This window comes from Cinclus cinclus, chromosome 8, assembly GCF_963662255.1.
Source record: "Cinclus cinclus chromosome 8, bCinCin1.1, whole genome shotgun sequence".
NCBI lineage: Eukaryota > Metazoa > Chordata > Aves > Passeriformes > Cinclidae > Cinclus > Cinclus cinclus.
The window spans coordinates 26,705,873-26,720,673 of NC_085053.1; the positions used below are offsets into that span (position 1 = coordinate 26,705,873).

The 14,801-nt window shown below is 47.6% G+C and overlaps 1 protein-coding gene across 1 annotated transcript in view; it reads right to left on the minus strand.

Annotated features, from left to right (window-relative positions):
* Positions 1 to 2,209: 2,209 nt before the first annotated feature.
* Positions 2,210 to 14,801, minus strand: part of PLPP3 (phospholipid phosphatase 3) — a 41,819-nt gene continuing 29,227 nt past the window's right edge. The window contains exons 4-6 of the mRNA XM_062497226.1: positions 14,114 to 14,171; positions 6,965 to 7,141; positions 2,210 to 2,656 (exon numbers count right to left, since the gene is read on the minus strand). Coding sequence (XP_062353210.1) covers positions 2,531 to 2,656; positions 6,965 to 7,141; positions 14,114 to 14,171 — 361 coding nt within the window. The 3' untranslated portion in view covers positions 2,210 to 2,530. The remainder of the gene's footprint in view (positions 2,657 to 6,964; positions 7,142 to 14,113; positions 14,172 to 14,801) is intronic.

A 14,801-nucleotide genomic window follows, 5' to 3' on the forward strand; every position in this document is an offset into this window, starting at 1 on the left:
AGGATAATAATAGCAAGTGCTAGCTCAGTTCTGTCGGTTTAATTTCCACCTGCTCTTTCTCTGCAGTTTGATGTGGTATTTGCTTCCTGTCATGCATTCTTGCATATTATTTCTGTGCCGTGTTATCTCGCTGATGTGGTTCACTCAAGGAGTGGTCGAAACGCGGCTCTGACCGTGTGTCACCACCAACAAATTCATTTGTCTCTGTAGGAGGAGGAAAATAACAATAATAATTTTAAAATAAAAATAATAATACAAAATCCACGCTGTTTCATAACCGTGTGTGTCAACATGTATCTCTCTGAGCACATGTAGTTGTGAGATTTTTTGTATTTTCTTCTTTCCCCTTCCACCTACATTTGCAACCCAGCAAGCTGCAAGATTTTGGTTCACCTGCCAAGTGCCTGCTTTCCATGGGAAAGGTGTTTGTGCAGAGCATAGCTGGGAGCCCTCCTAGGCAGGGGCTGTCCAGCACAACCAGCAGTTGGGCTGTGGCTCTTCAGACTTTATTTTACTTCAATAATATTTCTTTAAAGCTTGTTAGATTGTTAAAGGAAAAGGGATGCCTTCAGTAAAACGGGATTTGCTTTAAGACTGGATATAGAAAAGGAAAGATCAATGCAAACCCTTAAGTGCCCTCAGCCAGGAGCTGGTGGGAACTTCTCATCACTCCCATCAAAAATAGCATCTGGTCCTTTTTATCCAGCTTCCTTCCTGTACCATCACATCCCAAAATGCCATCCAACATCCACATCACACCTCCAATCGAGGGTAAGGACCCTCTTTTTCTGGCAAGGGAAGGGCAACCCAAAGACAGAATGCAGCTTGCACTGGGATGATTAGTTGTGTTATGAGCTTTTATTTAAAAAGCACATTTATACAGCAATAATTTCGCAGATACAAACTTCAGTTTTGTATTCTACAAAAGTCTTTGAATATTCTTCTCTTTACAAAATGGAACATTACAAAAATACAGACAATTTAATATGTTTTTTTTTATACAAATGTCTCTAATTGTAGTTATTTTCATTAAAATATTACTACCACAGAACTACAATATTTTAGTCGACTATAAAAAAATTAATTCAATGCTTTTTTAAGCAGCAAAATGTAAATAACACAGGTCAGGACACAGTTTATAGTCATAGTGGATATATCTAAAATTGTTTCAGAAATAATATTTTACATAGTTAATTTTTAAGGTTTTATACATTATTTATATAATATTTATAATATAAAAAAAATCATAGCTTGCTATACGTTGAAATGATAGGACGGATTCTGTGAGAAGGATGTGCAAATGGCCGTTCTGCGTGTTCTGCGGGATCCCTTTGCAAACGCGCTTCGTGGAAGGGCTGCAATCCATGCACCTGTGGCTTCTGGGCAAAGAAAGAAAATTCATCATCACACCCGAGAGAGGCACAGCTGATTTCCCACCGGAGCGACCCAGCGGAGCACAGGACCTGGTACTGCCACGGCGCACCCCGGGGTGCCCCAGGGAGGAGGAGGAAGAGGAGAGGATGAACAGACCGACTGACACCCAGGCCGGGACGTGCCGCCCAGCAGCCCGTCCCAAAACTGCAGAATAAAAGTTTCCCCGGGACTCAGCCCCGGGGTCGTAGTGCGAACGAATCTTCGGCAGAGCCGCCGCTCCCCTCGCGCACAAACCGCTGGCTCCCGCGCACAAAACCTGCTGGGTTTTTTTTTTCAGGGGGAACGGAGATGGCTGGGAAGTGGAGGATGCTCTTTTCATTTAGGGGGGCTCGGGTGGGATGAGCCCTCGCCAGGGAGCGAGCAGGGAGGAAGAAACGTGGCTTCTCTGCACGGAGGAAGGAGCTCTCCGGCCTCACTGCGCGTCTCGGGGCCACTCGTTAAAGGCGTGTAGTGTGAGCAGAGAGAACAGAGACCCTTCGGAGATCTTGGACTGGGCAAGCTTCTTCTAAATTAAGTCACAGTATGGAAGAGAGGAGGCAAAAATAAACTAGGATCAAAAGGAGAAAAAAAGCAACTCTTACAAACCAATCCCAGATCTTGACTCAGTGCTGTTGCTCGTACGTAGTGCTATACAATTTAGTCGTGAGTTGTTTTGTTTTTTTCTCGCAGGCATTGGAAATCTTTGTAGTCAGAAAAAAATCTAGGATGGCCAGCTTCCCAAAAATCCCTTAGTGTCCATTGGGCTAGGAACAATTTGGCGTTCACTACAACATGAACACTCAAACCAATTGCACATCCAGAACTCCGGCACCTCTCTTTGTTTGTTCGGCTTTTTGTGTTGTGTGGGTTTGTTTTTTCTTTCCTTTCTCGTTGTCGCCTTTGCCTTAGTTGACCACCACCACCCCTTTCATCCAAATGTCGCAAGTTGAAAAGACCACAGAGTAAGACTTTACTGGTCAGGCAAGAAAGTCTCTCCCTACATTCTACTGTCTGATGAGATTTGAGAGCAGCAGGTAGTTGCTGTCAGCAGTCACCTTTTCTTCGCAAAAAAAAAAAAAAAAGTTTAAAATACAACACCATCTGATTCCTCGTAGTTCTACACCATGTTGTGATGATTATTCCTCTCAATGATGTCCACAGGTGAAAGGATCTCCTTCCGGATGGGAGGTGGAGGCAGGCAAGTCTTTGTCTTGGGCTTGAAGAGATCTGAGACGTAAAACACCTGCAGGAATAAATGGAAAAGGCAAACTCAGCCACAGTGGGCGATGCTTTGTTCAGAAAGTTGGTTTGCAGAACATATACACATCTTTAAGCTGCAAAAATAGCACTTTTTGAATGCCTGCCTGTAACAGCTGTGAAATCCCAAGCACCTGCTACCACCTTTCTGTACAACAGTAGAGAAAAAAGCTCAGACCTCACAAAACAGTAAAAACATGAGAGGACAACTTAATTTCTCACTGCGTAATCACCGACTGCAACACCCAGACCTCTGCTGAACGGGTTGAAAAGCCAGGAAACAGATCCACGGCCTGCACTCCAATAAAATAACAAAGGTCTCCAAAGGGCTAGCCTGACTCATCCTGAGTGTTTTCAGGGATGGAGTTGGTGCGAAACAATTCATTCAGCCAGACATCGGGTAGGTAATTAAAAGCTTTCAAGTCAAAGCTGCATTAAAAGCTATCAGCAGTGAGTTGATGGCAAGCCATGCTCCTCACACCCCACCAAGGCACCAGTACAGAGCTGGGGTCTGGTGGAAGCCAAAGGCTAAGGAGAGGAGGAGCTATTCCTGACTCCTTCTTCCTAAATATCCCGTGATGTAACCCCTCTCCCGGATGTGAAAAAGCCAGTGTGTGGCAATTTCGGAAGGTAGCAACACAATAAGAAACAAAAGTGCTGGGAGGAAACTTCCACATCCTCCTTTGGCAGTGGCAGCACGAAGCTTATCAGTCCTCCAGGACCGGGGCACTTTCACCCTTGCCAAACCTCAGCCCCGTGCCAGAAGGGAAAAGAGTCAGACAGCACAGATCCTCTGGATGGAGCAAGAAGTGGCAAGGATTCATCATTTTGTCACCTGGTGCCACAGCCCCAAACTTCCGTCCTGCCACCCACTGCCTCTGCCAGCCCAAATTTGATGGCTCAGCTCAGAAATCCTTAAACCCCAATAATCCAGACTAAAGCCATGGGTTTGCTGAGCTGAAATCCCAGGATGAGCAGCACATGGCTGTAGGAATCATCAGTACATTTGTTCTATCTCCCACGCTACTCAAATGCAACATTTAAGCACCCAGATAAATCAGGGGCAAAAGTAATTCCAAGATGCTCAAAGAAATAATATTAGATTATGACTTCCAGGCTGGGTAACACAGGGAGAAAGCAAAGGTTTAGCCTACCTGCATCTCCACATTTTCTAAATACCCAGAGCCTTGTGCAACAGGTCAGGCTGTCCTTGGAAATAACTTTTGCAAGCTCCTATCAGCACAGCAGATAAGGCTCAAGCTGGACAGACAGCAAAGCTGCTGTAAGCAGCAATTTACTCCTACAATTGTAACCAGGGATGAAGGAAGCTGAGCTGGTGTTGCTTTGTGGAAAAGCAGAGAAGGAGCTGATGTACAAAACAGTTGTTTTCTTAATGTATGGGCTGGTGTCTGGCTGCTTGGTTGTATAACAGAGCTGATAAAGTCGTTTACAGGGAATCCAAGTGACAGCATTTGTATATTTGGGTAAAGAACAGGATCCAGCTGATGCTCCCAAGGATCACAAGCTGGAGTCTGGCCCCTTGCTGCAGCACCCCAGTGTAAAATCACATTTAACTGCTCTGGCACTGGTTTTCTTTTGGGTTGCTAATAACTGTAAACCCCCCATTTGTCTGGTTTGGTGCATTTCTGGTGCCATCTAGTCCATTTCTTCACCTCAGAGAGCTGGATTCAATCAAAAAGGTGTCCAACTTCTGCACCAAGATAGCCATGACAAATCAATTTATGAGAGGAGATTGCTGAGTGCAAGAAGCATGTGGGGATTGCTTTAAGTCTGGTCCTTATTTTTGACAGGAATGAGTTATGGTAGAGTGTCATCCTGGGTATTTTTGCATTTACTGTGCTGCTTTTCAGGATTTTGTTCAGAGACTGGTTAAGAGGTTTCATTTCTCTTTAAACTATATTTCACTTTAACATGGCTGGAGGTTATATAAACATTTATAGGAATCATGAAACGTGATCTTTGGGGGTTAAAAGTGTGTTAAATCCTCCTAATGCTTGAACTGTTTAACACAAAAAAGGACTAATAAACGTGCTAAGTTTTTCACTTGGATTAGCTCCATTTCCTGTAGAAGGTGCTCTCCACCCATAAAGAAAACTTGATGGGAGAAAACTGAGAGCATTTTAAGCCAATATCTCACATTCCCACTTAGCAATTCCTATTACTTTTCATCCTATCGAAGCAATTTTTAATCATATACAGAGAGGTTAAAACAACTCCTCTGAGCTAACCAGAGCAGCACAGGGAGCACGTCCTTCTGACATCTCCCTTTTTCCCTCTCCCTCAGATGAGACATAAACCACACAACACACATCAAGCTGCCTACAAGGCTCATATAAACTATTTCTATTTGAGAAATCCTTGCTGTATTTCACCCTGGGTCCAACTCTGAATGTTTCATCAGCTGGAAGTGCTTGACATGAATGTCTTCTGCTTGTTATTTCAGGCACTGAAAGACAAACGTGTCTGCTGCAGCACAACCTGGGTTTAAGCTCAGGCAGCCTTTTGAGATGAAATCCACAACTGGTTTCTACTCAAAATTCTGGCCTGATAACTGTAGTGTTTTTACAGCCCTTGATTATCACCAGAGTGGACCCTGAAGGCTTTGCTGGGGGAAGAGGTGGCTGGCAGCATCCAGGGTTGCAGATGATGAGTCTCCATGTCCCTTCCTCTGTTTCAAAACAGCCCCTGCAGGAGAGCTGGGCAATAACCCTCAGGACACGCCAGAAATTTCAGCAAAAAGCTGCTAAGCTGCTCCTTCAGTGCAAACTCCAGGGTGTTTTGGGATGACTCTTCCTCTTGTCCCTTGCTGTCACCTCCCAAAATGGAGCTGGCCAGACCCTACTAGGTAAAGACTTCCACCAGCAAAGCCAGGTTCTGGAGAACAGCACGCTGCTGGTTCTCTGCAGGCTGATGGAATGGGAAAAGGGCTGGGTTCAAACCCTGCCCTGAGTCCTACGCTGAAGCCTGAGATGTTCCAGGTTACTGAGCCATTCCTGCAAAGTTTGGACACAAGTGCCCCTTCCACCAGAAAGACGGGAGAACAGCTCGGGCTGCTCTAGGCTCCAAACCCGAGCCTGCCTGGGAAACTCCAGGCAGCTGCTTCCTATGACACAGGAAAACTGTCCCAGCCCTGCCACAGCCTCCCCTTCCCAGCACAGCTTCCAGCTGCTGGAGGGTTGGGAGGGGACAGCCAGGCCTGCTGCTTGTCCCAGCCAGGAAGCATCCGGACACCCATCCCGAGCATCCGGAGAGCCATTGTCCTTCTGGGATCCAGGGATGCATTGCCTGCTCCCCTCTCCCCTTCCACATGGCTGTTATCCCACTTCCCAGCATAAGGACACACACTTCTCCCACCTCCCCCTCGGGATCTGCCAGCCCTGCGTGGGACATGGGCACCAGGCAATGACAAAACCAAACAGCTACTGCTCACAGAGTTAATAATGCTCCACAAAAGCTTCCCAACAATGACATTTTTGTTTTGGCTTTGGAATACTATCAATGAGTGGGAAGTACATAAATAACCTACTTTCTCTCTCGGCAAAATATAATATTGGTGAACTTAACTCCTTATTCCCAAGTCTGATTTGTTTTTAGAAGAGTTAAAAAAACCCAAAAAACAAAAACAAAAATCCCACAAAAAAGTGGTGAGCTGTTAAAATCTTGCTTTCAGGAGTTCACACAGACACATAAACCACCACCAACTCCCAGCTCCCTTGTGTCTGTCTAAGGCAGCTGCCTGGTCTGGTGCCCCCCATCCTGCCAACTTAAAACATCTTCACGTGTCACTTCAAGTTATAGGTATGTGCAGTAAGGTTGCTCTCTGGAGAGCAAGTGGCACGAGAACCAGCCCAGAAGCTGAAGAGAATTGGGCACAGCTTTTGTTGGCCATTTTCTCTCGAGCCTTTTTGCCTTGTGAAAATCCATCAGCCATCAGCCAGCCTCCCTTCATCAGACACCAGTTTTTGGATGGATTGTGTGTGGAAGAGCCATGATCCCCAGCACCCCAGACTCTCTGCTTAGGTCCTTGCTAAGGAGCCTAACTAAGAACAGCTGGAAAAGCCAAAGCTTCTGGTGGAGAGGGAAATACCCTCCCTTAACTGAAAACCTTCCCAGTGCCCTGAGCTGCCTGGACCAAGCCTTTGGAGCACAGTGCCTCCCACCACATCCCCAGCTGTAACAGGGCATCACCTGAGCTGAACTGCTGGCTTGCAAAGGCACTGCTGTTCCCACAGGAGCTTCCCAGCACTGCTCCCACCCAATTTTCCACACTCACCACGCAGTAAGCCACCAGGGCTCCCTGTGCAAAGCCTGCCAGCACGTCGGTGGGGTGATGCTTGTGGTCGGACACGCGGGACAGCCCGGTGTAAAATGCCATCATGATGAGGGTGAACTGGAGCAGGGGACGGAGCAGCCGGGCTCCTTTCCACGTGAATCTGGCCTGCAGATAGAACTGTGGGGAGAGACGGAAACAAACAAACGAACAGAAAGAAAACGTTGTATTAATTTGCCCAAATGTGCAGAAAAATGCAGCAGCAACTGCTCTGTGGGGGTGGCTGTGGCTCAAGGAGGGGGAGTTGACAAAAAGGGAGGATGCTCTTTGCACCTGTGTGGCCTCTGGAGGGATTTTTAACCCATGGAGGGGATGAGGACAGTGGTGGATGGGCACAGACCTTCCTCAGTGAGCCAGGACCAGGGGATTGGGACCCCCCCCTGCACCCCAGCTCTGCTTCAGCCTCCACACAACACTTCAGCCAAGTAAAGAAATTCCTCCCCAGCATTATTAATGCATAAAACAAAAGCAAGGTCTCAAATCTGGGGTATTTAGGACTCATACCCTCTCTCAGAGGAAAAGGAAGAGTCAATGCAGCATGCCAAACCTTCAGAGCCACCCTGAGAACTCGCAGACACGGCCACAACCACTGACAACGTGCACCACGCCACCCTCCAACACGCCCGACGTGTTCCCCAGCCCAAGCCTGGGGTGTGAGGGAAGCAGAGAGCAGCTGCCCCACTGCACAGCCTGGGAATTCCCTCCCTGGGTGGGAATGGCAAGCAAAGCCCCGGCTGAGCCCCAAAAGACGAGGCTGGGGTGATGTCAAGCAGGCACTGCAGCCCTGCCGTGACTATCTCGGGCCCGTTTCCGCTGCACGGCCGGTTCCTGTGGGAACCGGGAAGCTGGGAGGGAAGAGAGGGCAGGAAAAGAGCAACTCCTGCCGGGGATGAGCGCAGGGAGGAAGGCTGTGGGAAGGGAGGGAACCACAGCAGCCTCCAGGCTTGGGGAGCAGTGAGGCTCAGACGCTGCTCAGCTCCTGCAGCCCAGCCCTGCTGCCCGTGGGCTCAGCATGGCAGCTCTGCTCTGTTCTGCTCTGCCTGCTCCTAAACGAAGCCCTGCAGTCAGACCCAGTCCTTCATATAACTCTAACCCAGTCCTTCAAGGGGCTCTGCTACATCAGAGGGCTGCAAAGGGGTTTGCTCCCCCTTTATGGTCCCTTTTACACACTCAGAGCAGTTTGCACTGCCTTGATATTAAAGGGAATGAAGCTCCCACTGGGTTCCCTGAAACCGTAAATAACTTAATGACAACATAAAAGCATAAAATGACCGATAAAAGCAGAACTAATTGGGAAGCTGATAGGGGGAAAGCATCATTTTGGCCCATTTAGTATGTTTGGCTGTTGCATAAACACCGTATCTCCCTTTTTGGAAAGAACACACACTGGGCTCTTCAGAAGAAACGAAACATCACATCATCTGAATGGAGCAGATGCTCCAAATTATCCAGATTGTTAGCCAATTAACATGGAAGGGAGCAGCACCAAAACAGCTCAGTGCTGGCTAATGCACGTGGTGATTCTGGGGAATGTATCTGCAAACCAACCCAAGCCTGGGAACGGAGCCATGGCCCCACGGAGCACATCCCTCACCCCACACCACAGTCCCTTCCATCCCAAACCATTCCATGATTCTATTTTCATGTTAAAGAGCCTCAACTCAGCCCAAGTCACAGTGCAAAATTCAGGTTCCAGTGTGCTGCTGCAGAGCAAAAATAGCTCCAAGTATTATATACATATATTATATATTATATATTATATATTATATATTATATATTATATATTATATATTATATATCATGTATCCATATACCATCTCACTCAGTTCTACCAGGCAGACTTGAAACCTGATGTCTTACTTTAATCTTCTGTCTTTGTCCCATCAAATCCCTTAAGAAGGAAATTTACTGCTGTATAATCTGACATTTGCCACTTTTGTGCATTCTGGACATCTCAAATCTTTCCATCCCATGATCCTGGACTAAAAAAGACATCTAGAGGTGAGGGTCCAAAGTATCAGTTAAAAATTAGCAAGAAAAAGCTAACAGCAAGTTTGAAGCCATAACAAAGCAGGCAGTTCTGGGGCTGAACTGTGTCCCTCATGTTCATCTTGAGCCCTGGAAAAGGAGTAAAAAGCAGTGTGGCACCATAGGGGGTGTCCCCCAAGTCCCCAGCATCCAAGTCACACTCACATCTTGGAGGACTAAAACCCACCTGAACAGGTGTCCCTCAGACACTGCAACACCAGTGTGAAGAGTTCAACTGAGTTGCTTTCAATGCCACAATAAAAGCCATGGAAAAATTGCTCTTCATTCCCCATTCATAAGGACAAAAAAAGAGGGAAACAGCACTCCTCGTGTTCCACAGGTATTTTATGAACATGCAGTGTTACAAAAGCTGCTCTCAAACACCAGGATCCCCTAAATACTTTCAAGGTAAGGCTTGGGGTGCTCCAAACTTTGCCTCTGCCCTCAGTATGAAAGAAAACCCCAGTTAATAAGACAAGGTAAAAAAGTGAAAGTAGAATTTAGGGGCTGAAAGGATGAGAATTTCCCCAAAGCAGGAATTAGTGCTACTACCCAGAAATGGGAAGTTCCTGGAAATATATCTGAAAAACTGCTTATGAAGGTGGTTTTGTTTTTGTTGTGGTTTTTTTTTTGGTGTTTTTTTTTTTTTTGGTGTTTTTGGTTGGTTTTTTTTTGGTCGTGGGAGCAAATCTGAAATGCTGCCTACTACAGACTGACAGATTTGGATGGGAATGTGGAGCTGGAATGGAGCCCTTCCCAGGAGGAGGTGGAAGAGCAAGACCACAAACAGGGGTTATTTCCACCAGAGATCATCACAGGGCAGAGAAAACAGGAGCACCAAGAGGAGCAAGGGTGGGTGAAATGGGATCACAGAGAGTGGGAGTTATTTGGAGTTCCCATCCACTGTCTCCTGGCAGAGGCTGGGTTACCACAAAGCAGATGGCTTGAGGGACATCACACCACTCTTCCTGTGCCAGGGGACTTCCACAGTGCTGGTGGGGACAGCCCACAGCCACACAGCCTCTGAGCAAGCCCAGGAGGAGCTGGCAGGGGACACAGGCTCAGAGCATCACCTCCAGCCTCCCAGGGCTTTCTGCTCTCCAGAAATCCCTCACACTCTCCATGCCACAGGGCTGGATTCCACCAACCACGGCCCTTAGTCACACCTAAAGTTTCCTTCTGGGAAACAGCTGGGCTTGCTCCTGGCTGCCTGACCCCAAGTGACCTCCTTCTCCAGCCCCATCTGGAGCAGAGTGGTACCCAAAGTGCTGCAAGGCTGAAACCTCTCCAGCCCAAACTCATCCCAGTGTAATGCACTGCCCTGGCCGGACAAAGCCAGCTGGAGGATGGGGAATGCAGAATTTTGTCTTTAGCACCAAGCTGGCCAGAAGGGAAAGACAGGAAATGGGCAAAGACTTCTCAGCACGTGCTGCTTGCCTCTTCCCTGCCTTTACTGAGTGCACAGCACCCTCTCACCCCATCAGAAATATCCCCAGCAGCTCAGTTCACAGCTCAGCCTTGGCCTCTGATGTAATTCCATTTTAGTCTTTTCCTTAGGTCACCATTAAACTCAACTCCAAGTCCACCAACCATCACAGAGGTTCCTCCACAAGGTCACATCACTGCTCAGCTGTACCAGGGCACCTTCTCCACCCTTCAGCTCCAGGGAGAAGCCTCACACTCCCCCTGACACATAAACCCAGCACCATCTCTCATTTTCCAGTTACATCAGTAGAACACACCACAACCCATTCTGAAGTCTTCTGCCTCACCCACTGATACATATTAAATACACAAGGCTTGCTTGCATTTTATCCAGACTCAGCCAGTGCTGCTGAGAGATATTAATTCAGCTTTTCTGATATTTGCATTTAGCCTTTCTGCATCCTCTGTGTGATTTCAGTCAACTTCATGCTGCAAATAGATCAGCATTACGGTCTCACACCATAATGTGGTGTGAAGGGGAGTGGAAAGCATCCATTGCTCCCTGCAATGACTCCCCCACATCCACAAAACAAAACAAAGAGGTGTGGGTCAGCTCCAGAGGGCTGCATGGAATAAGCTGTTCCATACCTCCTCTTTCCTCAGCCTGCTATAAATATGTATTACAGCTCGCTCAGCCAAGGAGTAACAAAGCAAGGAAAATTAGGACAAAGAGGATTACCCAAGAGTTATTTCCCCTTCTAATTTTTTTATACAAAGGCCTGATGTTAATTGAGTATTCCTGGTGACAAGGAGGCTGCGAGAAATTTAGCCCTGAAGTCTCAGCATTTAGAACTACATCTCAGGGGATTTTACTGTGTTGCAAATGCCTTTCCCTGGGACTTCTCCCTCAAAGCCCTCCAGGGCTTGGCATCTATCAGTATTTTCCTACTAGGAGCCCATGGATAGCACAGAGCTCTGCTGCTATGCCAGGAAATGGGGAAGCTGTGGTCACTCATCCTCTGTTCACCAAGTATCTGGCAAATCCAGCCCCACGCTGCAGGCAAAGCCCTGTGGGATGCGTGGGAATCCATGGGTCTTTTAATAGACTGACTGGAATTTTCTGGCACCCATCTCCACCAGGTGAAGCAAACTTGAAAACATTTTAATTCAGAATGGGCTCTGAGGGTGAAGCCAGGGAAGGCCAGGAAAGACGGGAAGTGACTTATCCTTGAAATATGAAGTATTGTTCAATCAGGAACCCGCTCGGGACACGGCTGATCTGCCAGGCCCCTGCAGGACACGCACAGCCCCACAGATATCCCAATTCTGCAGAAACTCATGGCATACTCAGGCTATCCAAAGTGTAGGCAGCAACCTGCTGCAGCACAGCCCTCACTTCCCAGGAACAGGGGAGCATCAGTTTTGTCTTGCTTGAGATGATTCCCTAATTAAATCCATCAAACACACCTCCAGGCAAGCGCTGGAATGGTGGATGCCACATTTCTAACCAGGCTTTCAAAACCCCAACTCATTCATTGGGGTGGGCAAGACAGTGGGGTTTATCTTGCATTAAAAGAAAAAAAAGATAATCCCTCTGGCTTACTATAATCTCTTTTACTTGTAATTATTTTTTGATATTATCAGCCTCTCCAACGTGTCAGATTTTCTTCCTCCCTTTTTCTATGAGATTTCTCTGCCAGGCTCTGTCAGTGACCACGAAGCTGGAGTGATAGAGAGCAGGGTGCTGCTAGACAAGCTGGAATCACAGAATCATTTAGGTGGAGCAGAGCCATAAGATTGTTACCTCACCTGTCTTGTCTCAAGTTGTCTTTTTCTCCCTTCAATTTATCACCAAATACTTGATGTAATTTTTCCTGACTTAAGGCACAAGGCAACTGGACAGCTGGCCAGACAGAGTCTTCTACCAGCCATATCACAGTTCTGGGACAAGGCAAAATTTTTTTTTAGATTAATTTTAAAGGGATTTCCTCCTCCATAGAGAGAGGTAAGTGGAGCAGCCTGTTGTCCTAGATCAAGGATTATGGGGCAAAGTCTGGTGAGTGCTGACAGCTCAAGTGCTACCTTATGGGGACTGGGATGGGCAGCAAAGAGAGACCAGAGGCAACTCTGTGCTCTGAAAACATCACACAAGAGCTAAATACCACTTCTAAAGTCTGTTGCAACGTTAAAAAGAACATGAGGCAGCAGGCATTGGTGCAAAGCAGCAATGGAGAATGAGCCATGCAGGTTTTCTGTGCATCCTGCGGGAACTTGGAACACATTCTGCAGTTTTGGGGTCTCTGCCACCAGACCCCAAGCTCTGTATTCCCATTTGTTTCTCACCTGCTCCACAAGAGCTGGATTTTCAGAAAAACACATGGAAAAAAAAAGTTTGTCCAGCAACCTGCAGAAAATGGGTCAAGCCCTGGTAGAGAAACCATCACCATCTTAATAGGAACTGGCAGTCCTTGCTGTTCCCAGATGCTGGGCTTGAAAATATCTCAGGGCTGACTTATCTGACTGCTCACAGACCTCCCCAGAAATAAATGACTGCCTGGGTGAGAGATGGCTTCCAAACGTGGCTCAGAAAGTTCTACGGTGGGCTGAGCCTTCTGTGAAGCATCACCAAGGCAGCTTGTCATTGTAATAGGGCTGGGAGGAAACAGCCAAAATGTTCACTGAAGAAATTCAAATGTTTTCCAAGAACAAAATAAGAGGGAAAACAAAGAAAGAATTTAATATGCTGCCCACAGCTGCCTGGAAAGCTCAAAGATTCAGTTATAGGAGTTGCTCACAGGGAGGGGAATCCAAGGCTGAAAAGGCAGGAGGGAGCAGTGGTCACTTATCTTTCCAGAGGGTTAGGGATGGGGGGAGCACTGCTCTTAGATAAAAGCTCATGTTTCATGTTTTTATCAGTACAGTGCTGCTCCTCTGCTTGAAAATCCGAGATTACTGGGGAAGGAGGAGGAGCACAAATCTTAAAAGCAGCACAGAACTTGGATTTTTTATGAAATAAATAACTTATAAAAAAGGAAAACCAGACCCAAATCCCTCTGAGCCCCCCAGAAGGGAGTGTATGTGTGTGTGTGCGTGTGCGTGTGTGTGTCCAGCCCCCGTGGGCAGCGCTGCCTCCCGCAGTCCTGGCAGGAAGCACCTTGGCAGCCACCCCGGCCCCAGCCCAGCGCAGGAAGGGCAGAGCCATTCCTCACTGACAAAGGAAAACAAGTCCCAGCCCTCCCCTCCGGATCCAGGCGGGCAGAGCCTGCTCCACCTGCTCCTCTGGCACATTTCGGAACCAGGCATCACCTCCTGACATGGCCACGGCAGCGCATCCTCCCGCTCCATCCACGGAACTCCAAACTCTCCTCAGTGGAAACCACAACGTGGGGTGAACACAAATTTAGCAGGATTTGGATTTAATTGCCACTTTGGCCATATCCCAAAGCTTCACACACAGCTCAGCTGTCATCCCAGTAGTCTCTATCCTAAATAACACCACAGCAGCTGAGGGTGCATCTTCCCACCAACAGCTCAGACTCTTTCAACCAACTTCCCACATCCAGCACTCATCCTGCCATCACTGCTGCGGAATGTGGGATAGGGGGACAGGGGATCAGTCAGCTTGGGGAGGTCACTTACCACCAAATACAGCATGGTGTACAGGGAGAAGGATGCATGCCCAGAGAAGAAGGATTTCCTGCAAAAAAAAGCAGGTGCTCAGAACCAGCCGGAATAATCAGTATAAATAAATATTGCAATTCTCCCTGTAGTATGGTGACCTGCCTGTGGCATCTGAGGGTGCCAGAGCAGAGGGACTCACAACCCCCAGTTCTTTGGGTTATAAAACCCCTGCTATCCATCCTGCTTGCTAGTGAGGCAGAAAGGGAACGGATGGACAGGATGTTTGCATTGTTTGTCCCTTCCTGGCCTGCTCATGGGACAGCAGTTATTTCCAGGATAAGCCAATAACTCATCATAATCTCACCTCAAATAACCAGGAAACCCTAAAGAAATGAGAAGAGAGCGACTTCTTCAGTCGCTTGATTGCAGCACGAGGAATGTGCCCCTGGAAAAGTCAAAATTGGGCATCTGATAGATGTGATAGAGCTCCAAGGGGAGGCACTGGCAGCCCTGCCTGTGTGGTGGAGCCTTTCCTGAGGAGAAGCTCTGCTGTGACACACGGGACAGCTCGGGCTGTTCACCATGAGCTCAGCTCTGGGGGTGAACTCCCACACAGAGCAGCAGCTCAGGGAAACAATAGTGTAGGAGTAAAGAGAAAGGAAAAGAAATATTATTCAGCTGAGTGCCACACTTCCCAAGGGAAACT